At 43.5% G+C, this 18,752-nt stretch overlaps 1 protein-coding gene across 1 annotated transcript; it reads right to left on the reverse strand.

Annotated features, from left to right (window-relative positions):
- Positions 1 to 887: 887 nt before the first annotated feature.
- Positions 888 to 2,707, reverse strand: LOC135826382 (zinc finger protein 625-like). The gene has a single exon (XM_065338992.1). The coding sequence runs from the start codon at positions 2,679 to 2,681 to the stop codon at positions 1,350 to 1,352; it is 1,332 nt and encodes a 443-aa protein (XP_065195064.1). The 5' UTR covers positions 2,682 to 2,707; the 3' UTR covers positions 888 to 1,349.
- Positions 2,708 to 18,752: the final 16,045 nt, after the last annotated feature.

Below are 18,752 nucleotides of genomic sequence, written 5' to 3' on the forward strand. Positions count from 1 at the left end.
CTGTGCACCAACGTAACCAGAGCTTATACAGTCAGCGGTTGCGACAAAATTGCACAAAACCGACAAGGCGTACTGAGACATTCGGCGACCTGACACCTAGGTCAAACAAACACTTCTACAAGGCGCAAATGAACAAACTTCCTACCTGGAAGTCTTAGGTTCTGAAAGCTCCATTTTGTGCCATTTTGTCGCACTCGCTAACTGTTTAACCCTTTGGAGTCCGTAACTTTTTTGCTTCCGCATAATTTGTGGCAGTCACGAAAATGCGCACTCCATTTCCAACATAACTTTTGTTCTACTTCACCGATTTTGAAGATCTTGGGCTCGTTGGAAAGCTCTTGATGAGAGAAATACAATGAACCCAAACTCGCCAAGAGCACTATTCATTGTCCGCCACAACGCGCCCCAAACGCGAGTCCAGCTCCAGATCTGAGACGAAATCGGTCTCCTGTAGCCATTTCACTGAATCTAGCTCGGAACTGTTCACATTTTTTCGAGTAGAAGCTTACCTTGCCGTGACTTCGCGCCGCGCCGGTCCTGGCACGTGCCACCTGTCATGAAGCTGGGAAAGTCCCTTTTTTTCACGCACTGCTGACTCGCAGCACGCAGCGCAGAAAATTCGAAATGTTTGATCGCTCGCCGCTCACTCAAACTTCATCGGAGAGACTTCGCACCTGTTTGATGCGATAGCTGAGAGTGTTTTCTACCATCTAGACCCTTCGAACCATGGACTCCAAAGGGTTAAGATCTGGTTACGTTGATGGAAAGTTTTTCATAACTCGTAACAGTTTTTCCTTTTCCCTTCTTTATCATAACTATATTGGCTCGCGGTCCGAGTTCAACATTTTAAGAGTTTTGCTGGGGACTAGAAAAGGACTATGACATGATGCCAAGTGGACTGAAGGTACATACAGGATAAACAGTACAACACATATTCAGCAACATGTGCGAGCTTCAAAACAGCAAAGCGTCTCTTCTAGGGAAAGGATCCATACTCGACATGCGTGCAAAAGAATACGTGTGCACGAAAAAGTACTGATTTATCAAAAATGAGCCGCATGTTCAGCGAAACTGAGTTTTTTTAAGAACATTGCATATGGAAATACGTGTAAGAAGTGAATTGAGGAACATGGTTAAAAATTGTTTCCTGTCAAGCAGTGATAATGATAATGTTTGAGATGCCACAAAATTAATGTAGAAGTCAGCGTATAAGAAGTGAATTTTGCAGTTCAGATTGGGCTACTTGCATTTCAAAACGGACCTGCATGTATAATGAATATCTTCCATTATCTTGAAAAGAAAACTGTTGTGTTAGTGTGTTAGTGTTTGCATGGTCTTCTTAGTGTTTTTTAATTAAAAGACTTGCGACAATCCTTGATCAGATAATCTCTGGGATGGATACTTTCATGTCTTGTTAAACTGGATTTCCGGGAGAAAGACTTTCCACATACTTTACAATTGAATGGTTTCTCTCCAGTATGGGTGCGTTGATGATCTGTGAGATGTGATGGTTGTCTAAATGTCTTTTTACATTCGCTACACTTGAATGGCTTCTCTCCAGTATGTGTGCGTTTATGACGTCTAAGACTGGAACTGTTGCAAAACCCTTGGTCACAATGATCACACTTAAACGGCTTCTCTCCGGTATGGATCCGTTCATGAACAGTACAGCTTGATTTCTCACTGAATGATTTAGCGCAGTAATGACACCTAAAGGGTTTCTCTCCTGAGTGAACTCGTCCATGACAAACAAGATGAGATCGCATTCTGAAGGTTTTATCACACACTTTACATTTGAAAGTTTTCTTTTCAGGATGTGCACATTCATGAGATGTTAGACTCGATTGAGTGGAAAAAGATTTTTTGCAAAACTTACATTTATGCGGCTGTTCTCCAGTTTGTGAATGTGCACGATCACGCATATCATGCTGGCGATCAAGTGACACCCCGGGTTCCTGGCTGAGCGACGTAGAATCTTGAGGAAAGTCAGCTAGAAGTTGAGTGCCTTCAGCGGAATACGTCACCGGTGTATGCTGTTTCTTGAGCTTTTGATGATCATAATGTTTGCCATCCTCATAAACGCTAGACTGTCGGTGAGATACTGGAACATGTCCGATATTTTGAAGGTCTACTTCGGAAGACGTGCTTGAGTAATTGTCTTCTTCCAAGTCATACTCTACGTGCCCGTGTCCTGTGTAGTGATCTAAAACTGAGATTGGATGGTTCACAGTTTGGTTATCGCTGTCTCGCGATCTTTGTTCAATTTCCATTGCCGATGTCTTGGGAATCGAACATGGATTATGGACAGCTGTTGCTGAAAGCTCTGTCGGGTTTGCATCTTCCTTCCTTCGGCACTCTGGTCGAGAGTCCCAGACGCGGTCTGTCAGGTCCGGTGGTGGACGATCTAGCGGAAAATTGGTGGTAACTGATGGTATGTTCCAAGCACTGAATGAGGTATGCTGAATTGCATAATTTGCAAAAGAGGCTTCTGAGGTCGCTATTTCATTCTCGCCAACGGCGTATACGTGTTGATTAGCTGTATAAGGTGTACCAGAAGTTGGTGTGTTCTGCGGTGGAGGACACACAGTTGACCTTCTGCTGGTCCATATCACTAAGGCTGGAAGTGGTGGGAGTGCATCAGAGTCGACACTCCCGTCCGAAGTCCAGTCAAGATCATCCATGATTCACTTACTTCAACAATCCTTCCAAGCGCAATTCTAATACCATGCAGGTCAAAGCACCCGATTTAAATACCAAAAATCCAAAGAGCAGGAACATTTTGTCCTAGGAGGTGAGAATTCTGATCAGTAGCAACTGTGTTTCCCGAATACATGTGTATGTGCATAAACAATCTGCTAATTTGTCACGTTTTTAAGTTGATATCTATTTTTTAGCCCTTACATTTAGCTGACACATTTATAATCTTTTCACATCATGAGCGCACGCGCCGAAAAACACACATACGCACTCACGCACACCCATCCACACACTCAGACACCCACCCCAAAAACCCACTCAGATACACGGACACACAAACACGCAAACACACTGTGACTCAAATGATCGAAATTCAGGAATGCAGCGGAGGTTCTCTTTTACCTTTCTTCAATGTAAATTGCAGGGAATTTCTTTAACGTCAGCGCAGACACAGCATTAATACTCCAAATGTAGTCATCAACAGTATTTATTCAGGCAATGAGATAATCCCAATTATACGGAATGGATGATCAGCTCCCCATGGAAATGTATCGTGTCATGTCCAGTCTTTCTTGTTCCTGAAAAGTTCTAATTAACTGAGGAAAGAGCAATAGAACAAGTCTCGTTCCTTGGCACATGGTAGGTATAATGCCCATTTTTGCCTACCTTATGATTTCACAGTATTGCTTATGAAATTAATGCTAGAGAGAGAAACCCAGAGTTTCGACGATCTGGGTTTGTACCGATATAGCAGGCATAAAAATATGTATGTATTACCATACTCCATCTGCGTAGCCGTGACAAATTAGCAGATTGTTTATGCACATATTCGGGAAACACAGTTGGCAGTGCATCCTGCTGTGACTCTAGAAATAAGCTTCTCTTACTCGCACCGGTCTTTTTCAGTAGAGAAAGATACCCTTTACATACGGATATATCAAAGCATCGCCGGCCATAAGAGTCCTCGTGATGACCGTCGACGTTTTCTTCAGACCCTTCCCCATTAACATCTTTCCCTTGAATTCATTAATTCTGTGTGTGTTGGGGTCTCCCCGCATACTACATAGTGCTAAAGACTAGCATGTGTAATATACAGGGTACTGCGTATCGCAAGCCTGTGTGAAATCACAGGAAATGAGTGTTTCGAAGAAAGTGTTGAGCTGTAGCTGCTTTGATGACCACTAGGCCGTAGCTTAGCGGTAGAGCATTGGTTTACACAATATCTTCTTTCAAGTTCATCAAAATGTGTGAACAGAAAGAATAGTGTTGGTTATAATCTATTGTAAACTTATATCGGATCGTGAGGCAATAAATATAATGAGAGTAGAAGAAAACACATGAGAACGAGCTACGCAGCAACTATTCACGTCTGCAACAAAAAGATAAACAGTCATAAAGTTCGATAATATGGCACAAAGCTGACTCTTTTGCACATATATTACTGGCTCAGTATCCGAGTTAAAAATAATAGAAGAAATAACATAATCACAATCACATAACATTGAACCTACCAAGCTGGAAGGCTGTTGGTTTGGAAACTGGAAGTGTGTGAGAGCTAGGTCTCGGGTGGTTGAATGTATCGGTAAAATGGCAGTTATCATCGTATGTGCCCTGGTAACACACTTCCTGACTCTACATTATCTTGTTACAGTCGCGGATAGTTGATTCATAACTCGTTTCACTGTGATTTCCATTTTCATCAAACTTTTGAACCGTGAGATGTTAGAACGTAAAATATTTGACAAGTTTTGAGAAGGACTGAACGCTACTCTACAACAAAAAACAGTGCAGCGCGTTTTCCAAGAAAATGAGGTAGGATATTCGAGAAAAATCAGTACAGATTTATCAAAATGAGCCATACAGGAACGTTCAGCGTAATGGAGTTTTTAATGCATGGTAAATATGGAAACAGGTTCGTGCTGAGTCGGAACTGAAGTAGAAAACAAGGCATGCAAAAGTGGATATCAACGGGAATACAATAATAATGATTTGGTTTTGGATGTTACACATGGGGAAGGTAGCATATTTATAAGCAGTGACCTTTGCAGTGATATCAGATTGAGCTGCGCCCGGCAATGACACTATTTGCGGATCAAAACGGACATGTAAATGATAGCGTTTTCCATAATGTTTACTGACCAGGCAGGCACAGTGGGTTGGTCAAAGACCATGATTGAGATACGAGAGGTACCTGGTTCAAGTCCTACCTGGGAGCGGTTTTTCCAGCCGTGCTGCTACCCACAGTCAACTGGGAACTTGTGGCCAGGCACAAGGGGTACATGGATGCAGCTAATGGGGTCGTTTTCGGCACTTGTGCCAGTGGTTGTGAGACTTATCCACTCACCCCCACCGTTAGGCGCTGCATCTGCCGCTAGGGTTTACCGGGTGTTAGCGACCGTCGTGAGTTCCCTTCGGGAACGGACACGATAATTTACTTACTTACTGTGTTGGCATTTGTGTGGTCTTCCAGGTGTTTTTTTGCATTAAAATACCCGTAGCTCACACTTGAGCATTTTCTATCAGGGATGGACTCGTTCATGACGTGTTAGCCTGGATTTCGTAGTGAAAGACTTTCCACATTCCTTACAAGAAAATGGTTTCTCTCCAGCATGGATGCAGTGATGAGCTGTGAGATTCCACATTCGCGTGAATGCCTTGCCACATTCTTTACACTTGTAAGGTTTCTCTCCAGTGTGGACGCGTTGGTGCTCTATTAGATGCCCTGATTGGCTGTATGACTTGTCACAACGCTTACACTTGAAAGGCTTCTCTCCAGTATGTGTACGTTTATGAACTATAACGTAACACTTGTTGTAAAAACCTTGGTCACAACGATCACACTTAAACGGCTTCTTCCCGGTATGGATGCGTTCATGAACAGAACAGTTGGATTTCTGACTGAATGATTTAGCGCGATACTGGCACGGAAAGGGGTTTTCTCCTGAGTGAACTCGTCCATGACTGACAAGATGATACCGCGTACTGAAGGTTTTATCACACAGTTTACACTTGAAAGGTTTCTCTACTGGATGTGCACATTTATGATAATTCAGACAAGATTTCGTAGAAAATGATTTATGACATTTCTTACATTTAATTGGCTCTTCTCCAGCTTGGGAATGTGGATGACCACGCATATCTTGCTGGCGCTCAAGTGACACCCCGGTTTCTTTGATTTTGAGGAAAGTCAGGTAGAAGTAGACTGTCTTCCTCAGAACACGCCTCCGACGTATGTTGTTTCTTGAGCGTTTGATGATCATGATGTTTGGCATACTCAGATGCGCTAGGAGCTAGGGGAGATACTGGAACATGTCCGATATTGTGAAGGTCCACGTCGGAAAACATGCTTGCATAGTTACTTTGTTCCGAGTCATCAGGTACGTTCCAGCGTCCCGCGTAGTGATCTGAAACTGCGACTAGATAGTTCACAGTTTGGCTACCGCTGTCTTGCAATCTTGGGTCAGTTTTCACTGCTGATATCATGGGATTCGGGCAATGGTTCTCGACAGCTGTTGTTGATACATTAATAATGTGTGTATCTTCGTTTCTCTGCAACTAATGTCGAGCTTCCTTGAACTGGTCTGTTATGTCCAGCAGTGGTCGATCTGGCAGTAAATTGGAGATAACTGATGGCGTACTCCAAGGGCTGAATGGGTATGATGTAGTGCATAATTGGCAAAGGAGGCTTCAGATGTCGCTACTTGATTCCCAACAGCAGCGTATTCGTTGTGAAATGCTGTAAAAGGCGTAGGATAAGATGTTGCATTCGGATGCGGAGGACACACCATTGAACTTTTGCTAGTCCATATCACTAAAGATGGTGAGAATGAGTCAGAGGCTACACTCCCCTCGGATATTCAGTTACAATCAGCCATGATTCACTTACTGAAGTGCTTACACAATTTACCGGATTTTTTTGTTTTCCTTCCTAACCCGGCAAAGTATCTGACATTATCAAATATCCAAATGCCAAAACGAACTCTTCTTACTTGCAGACAATAGCTTTAAGATGAGTTTCATCCGGTTGTTAACGATATATACGTATGCGAACTCTGTGCTAACACGTCACGTCACATCACAGCAGTCGACATCCATTTCCACAACTCTACACTCCGTACCCTACTATTAATATTGATAGTCACGCGCACACAGGTACACGCGCAAACTCTCTTTCTCTCTCTCACACACACGCACACAAACACCACAGGGTCTCTATCCAAATATTCTTACTCACCTTCACACCTGGTTAGGGATCACACCAGATTAGACATGCATTTCAGTATGACACGTCAACACCAGATTTGGAATAGTGCAACTTTGGACAGTTTCATGTTAGACATGAATTGAGAACTGAATGTACTGTGGATGTGTGCATATTGCGAAGTGCGATTGTAACTCATAAATCAGTAAAACGAGTTACGTCGACGCCGGGTAAAAATATGGGTGAGATTTTTCGAAATCATACACCGTTTTACTGTGCACATGGACGAAGTGTAGTTCTTTGCGTAGGTTTATTAAATTTTATGAATAATGACTTTATTGTGAAAAGAAGAAGGACGAAATATAACTAGTATAAAAGAGTATAAATACTAATCTTAGTTATGTTTCTTAGTTGTGTTTTGTTCTGATTTATTATACTGCCTTTTGTAAAACATAGTATTCCAATGGGGAAAAAACTGTGATAAATTATTGTATCTCCTGATATCCACCTATACTGGTTTGAGAAGCGTCTGGGCCATCTATAAAATTATTGATTTGTTCTGTCTAATTCTTTGCCATGTGATCACTAGATACCCATAGATGGCAAAAAAAGTCGTTTTTGAAAAAAACATCCGAAGGTCCATTTTGCAGATACTGGGCCAAATTGTAGCACATCATAGGTTCCCAAATATTGCACAAAATCCAGTATTTTGCTATTTTTCATCAAAATATTGCAGGGTACCCTAGAAAAAAGTAAAGAGAATTTGTCATTGTATCTACCGGAATATGAATGCAATACACCTAACACTTCGCCAGAAGTTGAAGAAAGGGTCATGGGTGGACAATCCAGGGACACAATACCACCTAAGGTTGGTTTTGCAGAGGACTGGTCATTATTACCAATGTACTAACCTCCAAGAGTGTGCAACGCCGGATCCAGCTCCAGGGTCTGCATCGAGCGTAGTCGGATCTTCTTAAGTTATTTTTGTTTAAACAAGGCAGTGTAATAAATCAGCCATCCATTTTTTGATGTAAAACAACTCTCACGCAACTTCGTGCATAGAGCATTGATGGTTTTGATCCTCATCACTCCAGACCAATGGACACTGATTAAGCACCATCCCAAGTCTGCTGAAAATCCGCAGAAGTCCAGAACAGGAGGGCGGCTACAACTACACCTGGAGTCCGAGTCTGTGCATCCCACAGGGAGTATGACACATGCACAAAATTCTAACACCACATACTTTTTAAAATCTTTTACACGATTTACTGGTACATGTACAAAAATGTAGTATTGCAGCACCTTTGTGAAATTTGACCTCTTTGGAAAACTGGTAGCATGCGCGTCAGTGCGCCAGTAATTCCATGATTCCAGCACTGAGCTCAGCGCAGAGAGTTAGTAGCTCGTCAAGTTCAGCTCTTGCCCCTCCCTAGGGTTTTGGTGTTCAGAACGGAGTCCATTTTGGTTATCTGTAGGGAGGGAGGGTGTAGTATCCCGGCCCGACCAATACGGAAGTAGTGCGGAACTAATACGGAGCTTTGCCTGATGTATATTTAGTGTATCTCCGTATGTAAGCGTACAGCGTCTGCTGCATTAAAGCGGCTGCGCATTTCTGTTTTGAAATTAAGATTTTGATAATAACGAGCTATTTAACCTCCAGGTGTGCACCGGAGAGAAAGTAATTTATTTGCCGCTTCTTCTTTAACTTCTAATATATCCTAGGTGTGTACCTAAGAGAATAATAATAAAAGATAGCTCGTGTTAATTGCACCGCGCCTACCACTCGGCTACCTGTTACAATAGCTGACTCAGCGGAGGACGGTCAGTTTGGATGAAACTCTGAGTTTTAAGCCGTTAGGCAATGATGATACAACTGATCTGATGCAATAATTATTACTTGTACACATAGTAATAATGGTAAATAAAGAAAAAAAACATTTCAGCTTCGTGTTCGAACTTGAAAACAGCACAGCGCCTCTTCCAGCGAAAAGATGTAGGGTAGTCGACATAAACCAAGACTGAAGAATATAAAATGAACCATAGAACCTGCAACTGCCGTGTCAAAAATGATTACCAAGGATGGGAGAACCTGCAACTGCCGTGTCAAAAATGATTACCAAGGATGTGAGAACCTGCAACTGCCGTGTCAAAAATGATTACCAAGGATGTGAAAACCTGCAACTGTCGTGTCAAAAATGATTACCAAGGATGTGAGAACCTGCAACTGCCGTGTCAAAAATGATTACCAAGGATGTGAAAACCTGCAACTGCCGTGTCAAAAATGATTACCAAGGATGTGAGAACCTGCAACTGCCATGTCAAAAATGATTACCAAGGATGCGAGAACCTGCAACTGCCGTGTCAAAAATGATTACCAAGGATGTGAGAACCTGCAACTGCCGTGTCAAAAATGATTACCAAGGATGTGAGAACCTGCAACTGCCGTGTCAAAAATGATTACCAAGGATGCGAGAACCTGCAACTGCCGTGTCAAAAATGATTACCAAGGATGTGAGATCCTGCAACTGCCGTGTCAAAAATGATTACCAAGGATGTGAGAACCTGCAACTGCCGTGTCAAAAATGATTACCAAGGATGTGAGAACCTGCAACTGCCGTGTCAAAAATGATTACCAAGCATGTGAAAACCTGCAACTGCCGTGTCAAAAATGATTACCAAGGATGTGAGAACCTGCAAATGCCGTTTCAAAAATGATTACCAAGGATGTGAGAACCTGCAACTGCCGTGTCAAAAATGATTACCAAGGATGTGAGAACCTGCAACTGCCGTGTCAAAAAATGATTGCCCCTTGGAAGGAAACTGTCTAGCATCGAGCATTGTGTACAGGGCACATGTAACCGGCAGCGACATGAAGGAGTACACTGGATTAACGGAAGGGACATTCAAGACACGATTCAATGGTCATCAACATACTATTCGCCACAAGAAGCACGAGACCTCAACGAGACTGTCCAGACACATCTGGAGACTGAAGGATGAAAACAAACCTTACAGTATCAGGTGGTCCGTTGTGAGGAGAGCCGCACCATACTCTAACATCTCGAAGCGCTGCAACCTGTGTCTGGCCGAGAAGCTGGAGATTGCCTGGGCCGACAAGACCCGCTCCCTCAACAAGAGGTCAGAGCTTGTGTCCAAGTGCCGTCATGAAAACAAGTTCTACCTCTGTAACTTTGCGCGCAAGGTCAAGTGAATTTAGCTGGTAGTCCCGCTGCCAAGTGTGTGTGTGTGGGTGTGTGTGTGTGAGTGTGTGTGAGTGTGAGCGCGCATGTGTGTGTGTGTGTGTGTGTGTGTTTGTGTGCATTCGTGAGAAAGAGAGCGCGTGTGGGTGATTGGATAAGTGCGGGTGCAAGTATGTGTGCGGTAGGTGTGAGAATGAAAGGATGAGTATTGTGGCCGTGTGTGTGTGTGTGTGTGAGAGAGAGAGAGAGACAGAATGTTTGTGTGAGATTTGGAGAATGTGTGTGTGTATGTAAGATTTAGAGAATGTGTGTGTGAGATTTGGAGAATGCGTGTGTGTGTGTGTGTGTGTGATATAGAGAATGAATGTGTGTGTGCGTGGGCATGTGTGAGATAAAGAGAATGAATGTGTGTGTGTGTGTGAGAGAGAGAGAGAGTGAGAGAGAGATTTAGAGAATGTGTGTGCGGACGCGCGTGTGAGTGTATGTGTATGTGAGAAAAGGGACAGAGTGTGGGTGTATGTTTGTGTTGTGGTGTGGGCATGTGTGGATTTGGCATTTGCTCCCAGCTATATTCTATATCATTCATGCCGGAACTACTGCTGCATAGCCCCAAGTCTGAAGACTTGGCAACTTCACGCCTGCACCTGACTCTTGCGCTATGATACGCGTCGCCTATGACACCCCTCGGAATTTCCCACCTTGCTCCCCCTTATGTTCTGGCTGCCCGTTTTGGATCCATCAGTTGCCTGATGATCGTAGAGATACCTGAAACTCGTTGTGAGTTGTGACAAAGCTTCCAAACTCTCTCTTGTGTAAAATGAACCATAATAATTATATAATTTAAACAGAAAAGGACATATGGATACGAGTTAAGAGTAACTCTCCATCACTAACTCTTAACTCGTATCCATATGTCCTTTTCTCTTCTACATTTATTTATGGCTCAACATCCAAGTTTCATAATAATTATAGGAACGTTCAGCGCAATTTAGTTTTTAATTCATGGTAAATATGGAAACATGTTCCTGCTGTGTAGAAATGGAATAGAAAGCAAGGATTGCAACAGTGGATATCAACTGGAACACAATAATAATGATAATGTTTTGGATGTTCCAAATGTTGAAGTTAGAATATAAGTGATAACGTTTGCAAGGATATCAGTTTTAGCTGTAAACTGCAATGACGCTATTTGCGTATCAAAACGGACCTGTAAAGATGGCATTTTCCATAATCGTGAACATAAGCAATGTCTCCTTTAGGGTGTTGGTACTCTTCTAAGTGTTATATATTGCATTGAATGACGCGTCCTTGGCAATTGTCCAGTTTTCAAGAGAATGGATTCGTTCACGAACTGTCGGGCTGGATTTCGCATTGAAAGACTCTCCACACTCCCTACACGATTATTGCTTCTCTCCAGTTTGGATGCGTTGATGAACTGTGAATTTCCAAATTTGCAGGAATGCCTTCCACATTCTTTACACTTGTAAGGTCTCTCTCCAGTGTGGACGCGTTGGTCATCTATGACATGCCCTGATGGTCTGTATGACTTGTCACATCGTTGACATTTGAATGGCTTCCCTCCAGTATGTGTACGTTTATGACGTCTAATGTTGGAACTGTCCCAAAAACTATTGTCCCAATGATCACAATTACATGGTTTCTCCCCGTTATGGATACGTTCATGAACAGTAAGATAAAATTTGTCACTGAATGATTTAGCGCAGTACTTGCACGGAAAAGGTTTCTCTCATGATTAAACTCGTCCATGAAGGGTAACATTATGTCGCGTACTGAGGGGTTTATCAAACAGTTTACACCTGAAAAGCTCCCTTCTGGATGTGCACATGCATGAGATGTTAGACAAGATTGCGTAGAAAATGATTTATCGCAATGCTTACATTTAATTGGCTCTTCTCCAAATTAAGAATGCGCACGATCACACTTTATCATGCTGTCGATCAAGTGACACCCCGGTTTCCTTGCTGAGCTAAGAATGATCTTGAGTAAATTCAGCTAGAAGTTGACTGTCCTCATCAGAACATGACTCCGAGGTATGCTGTTTCTTGAGCGTTTGGTGATCATGGTGTTCGGCATCCTCAGATAGGCTAGGCGCCAGAGGAGATATTGCAACATGTCAGGTATTGTGAAAGTTCACGTCGGAAGACGTGATGGAGTAATTGCGTCCTTCCGAGTCATACGCAACTTTCCCGTATCCTGTGTAGTGATCTGAAACTGCGATTGGCTAGTTCACAGTTTGGGTACCGCTGGCTTGCGACCTTTGGTCAATGTCCCTTGCCGATATCATGGGTTTCGAACATGGATTTTCGACAGTTGTTGCTGAAAGCTCAGTAGGATTTGTATCTTTTTTTACCTCTGGCACTCCGTTCTAGGGTCCCTGAACTGGTCTATTATGTCCCGCCATGAATGATCTTTCAGAAACCTTGGGGTAACTGATGATATATTGCAAGGGCTGAATGAGGTCTTCTGAAGCGTATCTTAGGCAAAGGAGACTTCTGAGTTCGCTTCTTGATACCCACCAACGGCTTATGGATGGGTAGTGAAGAGCTGTATAATTCGTACCATAATATGGTACATTTAAAGGTGGAGCGCATGTAGTTGACCTTCTGCTGGTCTATTTCACTAAAGGTGGAAGTATTGAGAGTCCATTAGAGTCAATGGGTGGTTTTGCCGACCAACAAGGATGCCTTGCCGTTGACTGATATTAGCAAAGTCATATCTCTATTGACCTATGTGTGTGGCCACAGGTACATGGGCAAGACAACCCAATGCCTAGGTGATCGCATGTCGCAGCATATTCCGCCAAGCCTAGTCATGGCCGCAACACCAGGTGTCGACTACGTCAAACCCAGGAGAGGAAGACCGCCCAAACAGAAGGCACTGGCAACAACCCTGACCGAGCCAACTATCTAGGCTTCACCCATCATACAGCGTGTCGGCTCCAAGAAGGTGCAGACAACAACCAGCGCTAGCCGCAGTACTTGGCTAATACAGCAGCGCCAAGTTTAACGGACACCGACCAGGCGCCCATCGGATCAGGTAACCCAAACCAACCATATTCCGAGTAAGTGTGAACCGAACCAGCGTGATTCACACAACCCATCAGCTGTGAAAAATGATTCTGCAATAACCACACATCTATCAGCTGTGAAAAATGATTCTGCAATAACCACACATATTATCATGTCCCCTTCTTGCCTGACTTCAGTATGTAAGGATGTACCAGAGCACTTCAAGATTCACGCGCTGGCGCGCAGCAAATGTCACCTAGATGTGCTAGAGGCTGTTTACATTGCCAAGCTACAGCCTGAGCTGTGTAGACAGAAGGCGTTTGTTAGGAAGCCAGTGCTATTTTGACTTCCAACTTCCCTGTAATAGTGCGTGTACAGTTTGGCCCAACTCACACTATCATTTAGCCTGTGTACGTTTCATCACAATTTTCCCACCAATATGCTGTATAAATTGACATCGTTGTGCTTCGTCACTTCGTTCCAACAACTACACTGATCCCGAGGATATAAGGACAAAGCTATGGTTGGAGGTACTGAGATAAACTAGGCACTCCATAATATTAATGTTACACATCTTTTGGTGAGTATGGATGATTTCCAGTCGAACCTCTTTAGGACGAACACAAAGGGGCCGATGGTATTTGTTCTGTGAGTTTGTCTTAACCCAATTTTATAACCAGTGAATTCAATTATTTCTCCAATCGAGATACGAATAGATTTCTTCTACAGCCAAACCGACTCATTGCCTCGTCTCGTACCAAAGAAATGAGTCACTGGACCTTTCTTTAGCAACATGACGGCAACTGAAACAGCAGCAGAGAAAATACGATACATGTACAGCACATTCTTGCAGGTACAACAAACAGATTGCAAATCGTAATTCTTGCTTTGCCGGAACGCAACTTCATTTGGGGCAGTGCAATCTCGGCGCTATTCACAAATCAAACAGCCCAGACTCGAGTAAACAAATCCAATCGTACGAGATTTTCCCGAGACGAGACTGCACCCATCGGCTTGTCTCGTATGAAGCAAGCAAGTCTCTAAATGCATGAACCTCTCCATAATGTAGGTTTCCCTGATATGCTAATTTATTTTGCATACTCGGCCAATGCGTCCTTGAACTTTTCCCTCCAGATTGGGAACTTCCAGCGATGCTATGCCACTGCAAAATTCAGATTCTACCCTATGATCGGAGTACGGAATGTCGGAAGCAATCATGACCAGTGCCTTACTTGTTACGCACCAATGCACAATGAACATGAGTATTTCGACAACAAATCTAAGCCTTAGCAGCAACATCAGCCGTACCGCCAAGAAGGTGAACTCGCGTTCTTCGCACACCGTTTGCAAGGGCAAAGAGATAGAACATCCAAAAGTTCAAGACAGCAGCTTATCACCATCTCCTCAGAACGAACTGGCACTGGGCCACTCATAGCATACGCGAGTAAGAGGGTTCAGTGTCCTACCCTGCTTGGACATACATGTAATATCTCCTCACAGAAAGTCTCATCTTGAATTTAATAGTCTAACAGCGTTCACATCAATACTCATTTAATCCTCCCTACCTAATATCCCTTTGGTGCGTCCATTGAGCTATGAAGCCGAGACCTCTGGTCGATGGAACTTAATGGGCCCCACCACCACACTCCATTGTTCACCCCAGTGTCTGGAGATATGTGGATTTTGAAGAGAAAAAAAATACGAATGGATCTAAATCCGAACAAAATCAGCACTATTTTCCGTAAATGAAATGGTGAGCATAAGCAAATGAATCGAAGGAAACTGGTTAAATCAGAGATCACCTGTCATTGAATATTCCGTTAAAGGAGGCCTCGACAGCAGAAAAGTTGTATTTCTCGCGAAATATTTTCAGTTGCAAATATGGCATCTGGTGTGTACTTTTTTGTCACTTCTTTTCCTGACTTCTTCAGTCAGTTTTAAGTCTCACCAGTGTCACATCTAGCAGCGGCCAACTACCCTTCACTTTGTGTGTTGTCGCTATTCCTGTCTATGTCTCTGTGTATGCCGGTATATGTGGTGCGAGAAGCTAAATTTAGAAAAGAGATCTTGTCAGCTGTTCCATTATTGTATTGTATTCCACCTAAAATCAGCACACTTTTCGTAAATAAAAAAGTCAACACAAGCAAATGAATCAAAGGGAACTGGTCAACTCACCTGTCATTGAGTATTCCGTGAAAGGAGGTTTCAGCAGAGTAGAAGCGAAATACGCCAGGAAACGAAATATCCGAAACAGCTCATGCAAGAAGCAGTTCCAAAGAAGAAAGTTCTTCGCGCATGCACATCCGAAAACGGACTGCAACTCAATGTATGCCGTGCGTTGGTAGATCTAGGAGACATGGAGTAGTGGAATACCGAGCACCTTACGTAGAAACTTACGTAGCCTAAGGGAAATACCGAGCGCCTTCCGTGGAAACTTACGTAGCATAGCGATGTCGTTTTGTCTTGCAATGTGAACACAATAATAGAAAAGCTGACTGGACCGCTTTTCTAAATAATCTAAGGAGTAGGAACAGTTTTTCCTAGGAGGCAAGTATTGTAATCAGTAGCAGCTTTGCTTCCCGAATAAGTACATGAACACTCTGCTATTTGTTGACGTCTTTAAGTTGATATCTTTTTCTAGGCCCTTACATTTACCTGCCACATTATGTTCTTTTCACATCATGAGCTCAGGCGCGAAGACACACGCATAGACAAAAACACACACAAACACTCGTCCCACACATACACAAACACCCACCCACACACGCACTGTCTCTAATTCCATATTTCACTTCACATTAACGCTTCATTTGTGATCACCCAATCTGAGAAATGCCCTTCATGCTGAATCTCCAACACCTGACAAGAGGTGATGCAAGCTGAGACAATTTGTTGTTAGACTCCTACAACAAAGATTTAGATATTAATAGATTTGAAACTCGGATGTTGAGCCATAAATAAATGTAGAAAAGAAAAGGACATATGGATAAAAGTTAAGAGAAACTCTCCATCACTGTAACTGGATACTATATACAGTCAGAAAGTGCAATAACTAGGCACAAAACTGACAAGAGGACTGAGACATTCGACGTCCTGACACCTAGCTTCAACACATCTCCGTAGCGCTAACCGACAGCCTTAAGGTTAAGAAAAGACCAAAGAGGGGAAGGCAAGCGCAACGAAAACGAGCAAAAGCTACAGTCCCAACGGAACAAAGAATGTCGATTGTTAATGGACGATGACGAGACCAGTACGATATTTGACAAAGCGGTCTAACTACAATTCGAAGCAGCAAAGCAGCACACCACCCAACTTGTCAAATATCGTGCTGGTCTCGTCATCGTCCAGTAACAATCGACATTCTTTGTTCCGTTGGGACGGTAGCTAGGCCCCGGCGGATAATGCTAGTTATTTCCGGCAATTATGCTACTAGCACTGCTAGTAAAAGTGGCACATTATGCTAGTTTTAGTGCTCGTTATGCTCGTTATGCTCAATTTAATGCCACTTTATATGGGGTCAAAAAGTGTCACGGATGGACTTCATGCAACTCCACTAACAGCAACACCATTAACAGCTGCACAGTCTGGGACCAAGGCAAGAACCTTGAGGCCTGGAACTTGCAGCTGTGTTGACAAAACTGTGATGAGCTCTCGAGCTAGTTCGGTACCAGCTAGGCTATTGGACAGTACAGAGAAACGTACGAGGCGTTGGTGTATGTTGAAATCGCCATCGACGTAGCGGAGGACAACAGCAAGTGCCTCACCAAGGCGTGAAGTTCCATCGAAAATAACGGTGAGATGAGCTGCAGATGCAATCTCCTTCTTGATGGTAGACTGCTCATTCTGCAACAGGAATGGCACCAACTGTGCCATGTGAGTGCTGTACGTCATGCGACAGTAGTTACTTTCAAGCCACGGACGAAGCCGGTGGTCTATCTTACTCAGAGGCACACCTGCTTTGAGGAAAGACTCTACAACACTGGCTCTTCGAATGAGGACATCATTGGCTACAGTCAGCACCAGACAGCCCTGTTCCTGCCAGCTCCTTCTTATGGTCTGTAGTGTACTTCTCCCACGAAGCTGTTACCGCTCGCTGGTGTAGCTGGGCTCGTGACTTTCGCTCTTTGGCCGTCTTGTGCTTCTGGCTCGAAATGTGTGATTTCACAATGCTGTTCTTCGGTTGAACTGTCTGGCTGCAGGCACTGCAGTAAATCTTCCCACTGGACACGGTCAAATATTCCCCTGGAAATTGCTGCACGCGATGGTGGACGCTGACACGAGGTGTCAATGTGGAACTCAGTCCACCGGCAATTCGCCCACGCTTAGCGACGGACTCCTCCCTACTTCTCTGGAAAGATCGGTTTCGGGAAATCGCTGCTCTGGATGGTTCGGGAAGACGTTCACACGCTGTCCTGACCTCGTCCTCTTCGTACTCTGATTCTGATGCGTCTTCATCGTCAAACTCGGAATCAAAGTGATCATCGCTACTGCTTACTAGATCAACAATGTCTCAGGCTGCTTGCTCGGACATAGCCGCATGACGTGTGTTTTTCATCAGCTTACAAAGAATAATATTCAAGCAAAAGTAACTACTTAGTTGGTGGAAACGAAACGCTCCCATTCTCACCGCCTTCTCATGTACACCCATCACAAGTTTTTTTTTCCCAACTCTTGTGCCCAGACTCCCAGCCAGAGTCATAGATCTACTACAACTAAGTAGTAGAGAGGCCTCGAGGGCTAGACATAGTCATTGAAGATTTCAAGTGAACCAGTGTTGTCGGATGCGAACACAGTTCTATAATTAGTTTGCGTGTATATTTCTCTGCAATCGACTGGGCATGGGTCCCGTACGGATCCGATCGACCGTCCTCACCACTGCAGTCTGCACTGCCACATTATCATCATCATGCATGATGATTGATCAAGGCTGCGCGCCCGCCTCGCGAAATTCCCATGTTTTGCAACAATATGCTAGTTTTCGCAAGAATATGCTAGTTTTCTGCAAAACCTGCTGATTATGCTAGTGCAATGCTAGTTTCCAGAAAGTGCTAAATATGCTAGATATAATGCTAGCATTATCCGCCGGGGCCTAACGGTAGCATTTGCTCGTTTTCGTTGCGCTTGCCTTCCCCTCTTTGGTCTTTTCATAACCTTGAACCTTCCAAGTTGGAAGGCTGTCGGTTAGCGCTACGGAGATGTGTTGAAGCTAGGTGTCAGGACGTCGAATGTCTCAGTACTCTTGTCAGTTTTGTGCCTAGGTATTGCACTTTCTGACTGTATTATAGTATCCAGTTACAGTGATGGAGAGTTACTCTTAACCTGTATCCATATGTCCTTTTCTTTTCTATATTAATAGATGTTTGGTTTCTATCGCTTATTGCCATATGATATAGCCAGTGCCTGGTATATATTCTATCATCTATTGTACAATACGAGACCTCATGTCGGAGGAGATGCTGCGGTTTCAAAACTACAGTTGTAACTGCAGCCACCTCTATCATGCAGTATTCTGTTCTCAAGGTTTGTGGTTTCTCGTAAAACAAAATACCCAGTTCTATGAACTGATAGGGTGTTCTTGCTACCTCGTCACTTTATAACCTTTGAAAATTTCGGTGGAGCTATTAT

This window comes from Sycon ciliatum, chromosome 10 (assembly GCF_964019385.1).
Source record: "Sycon ciliatum chromosome 10, ocSycCili1.1, whole genome shotgun sequence".
In the NCBI taxonomy this organism is placed as follows: Eukaryota; Metazoa; Porifera; class Calcarea; order Leucosolenida; family Sycettidae; genus Sycon; species Sycon ciliatum.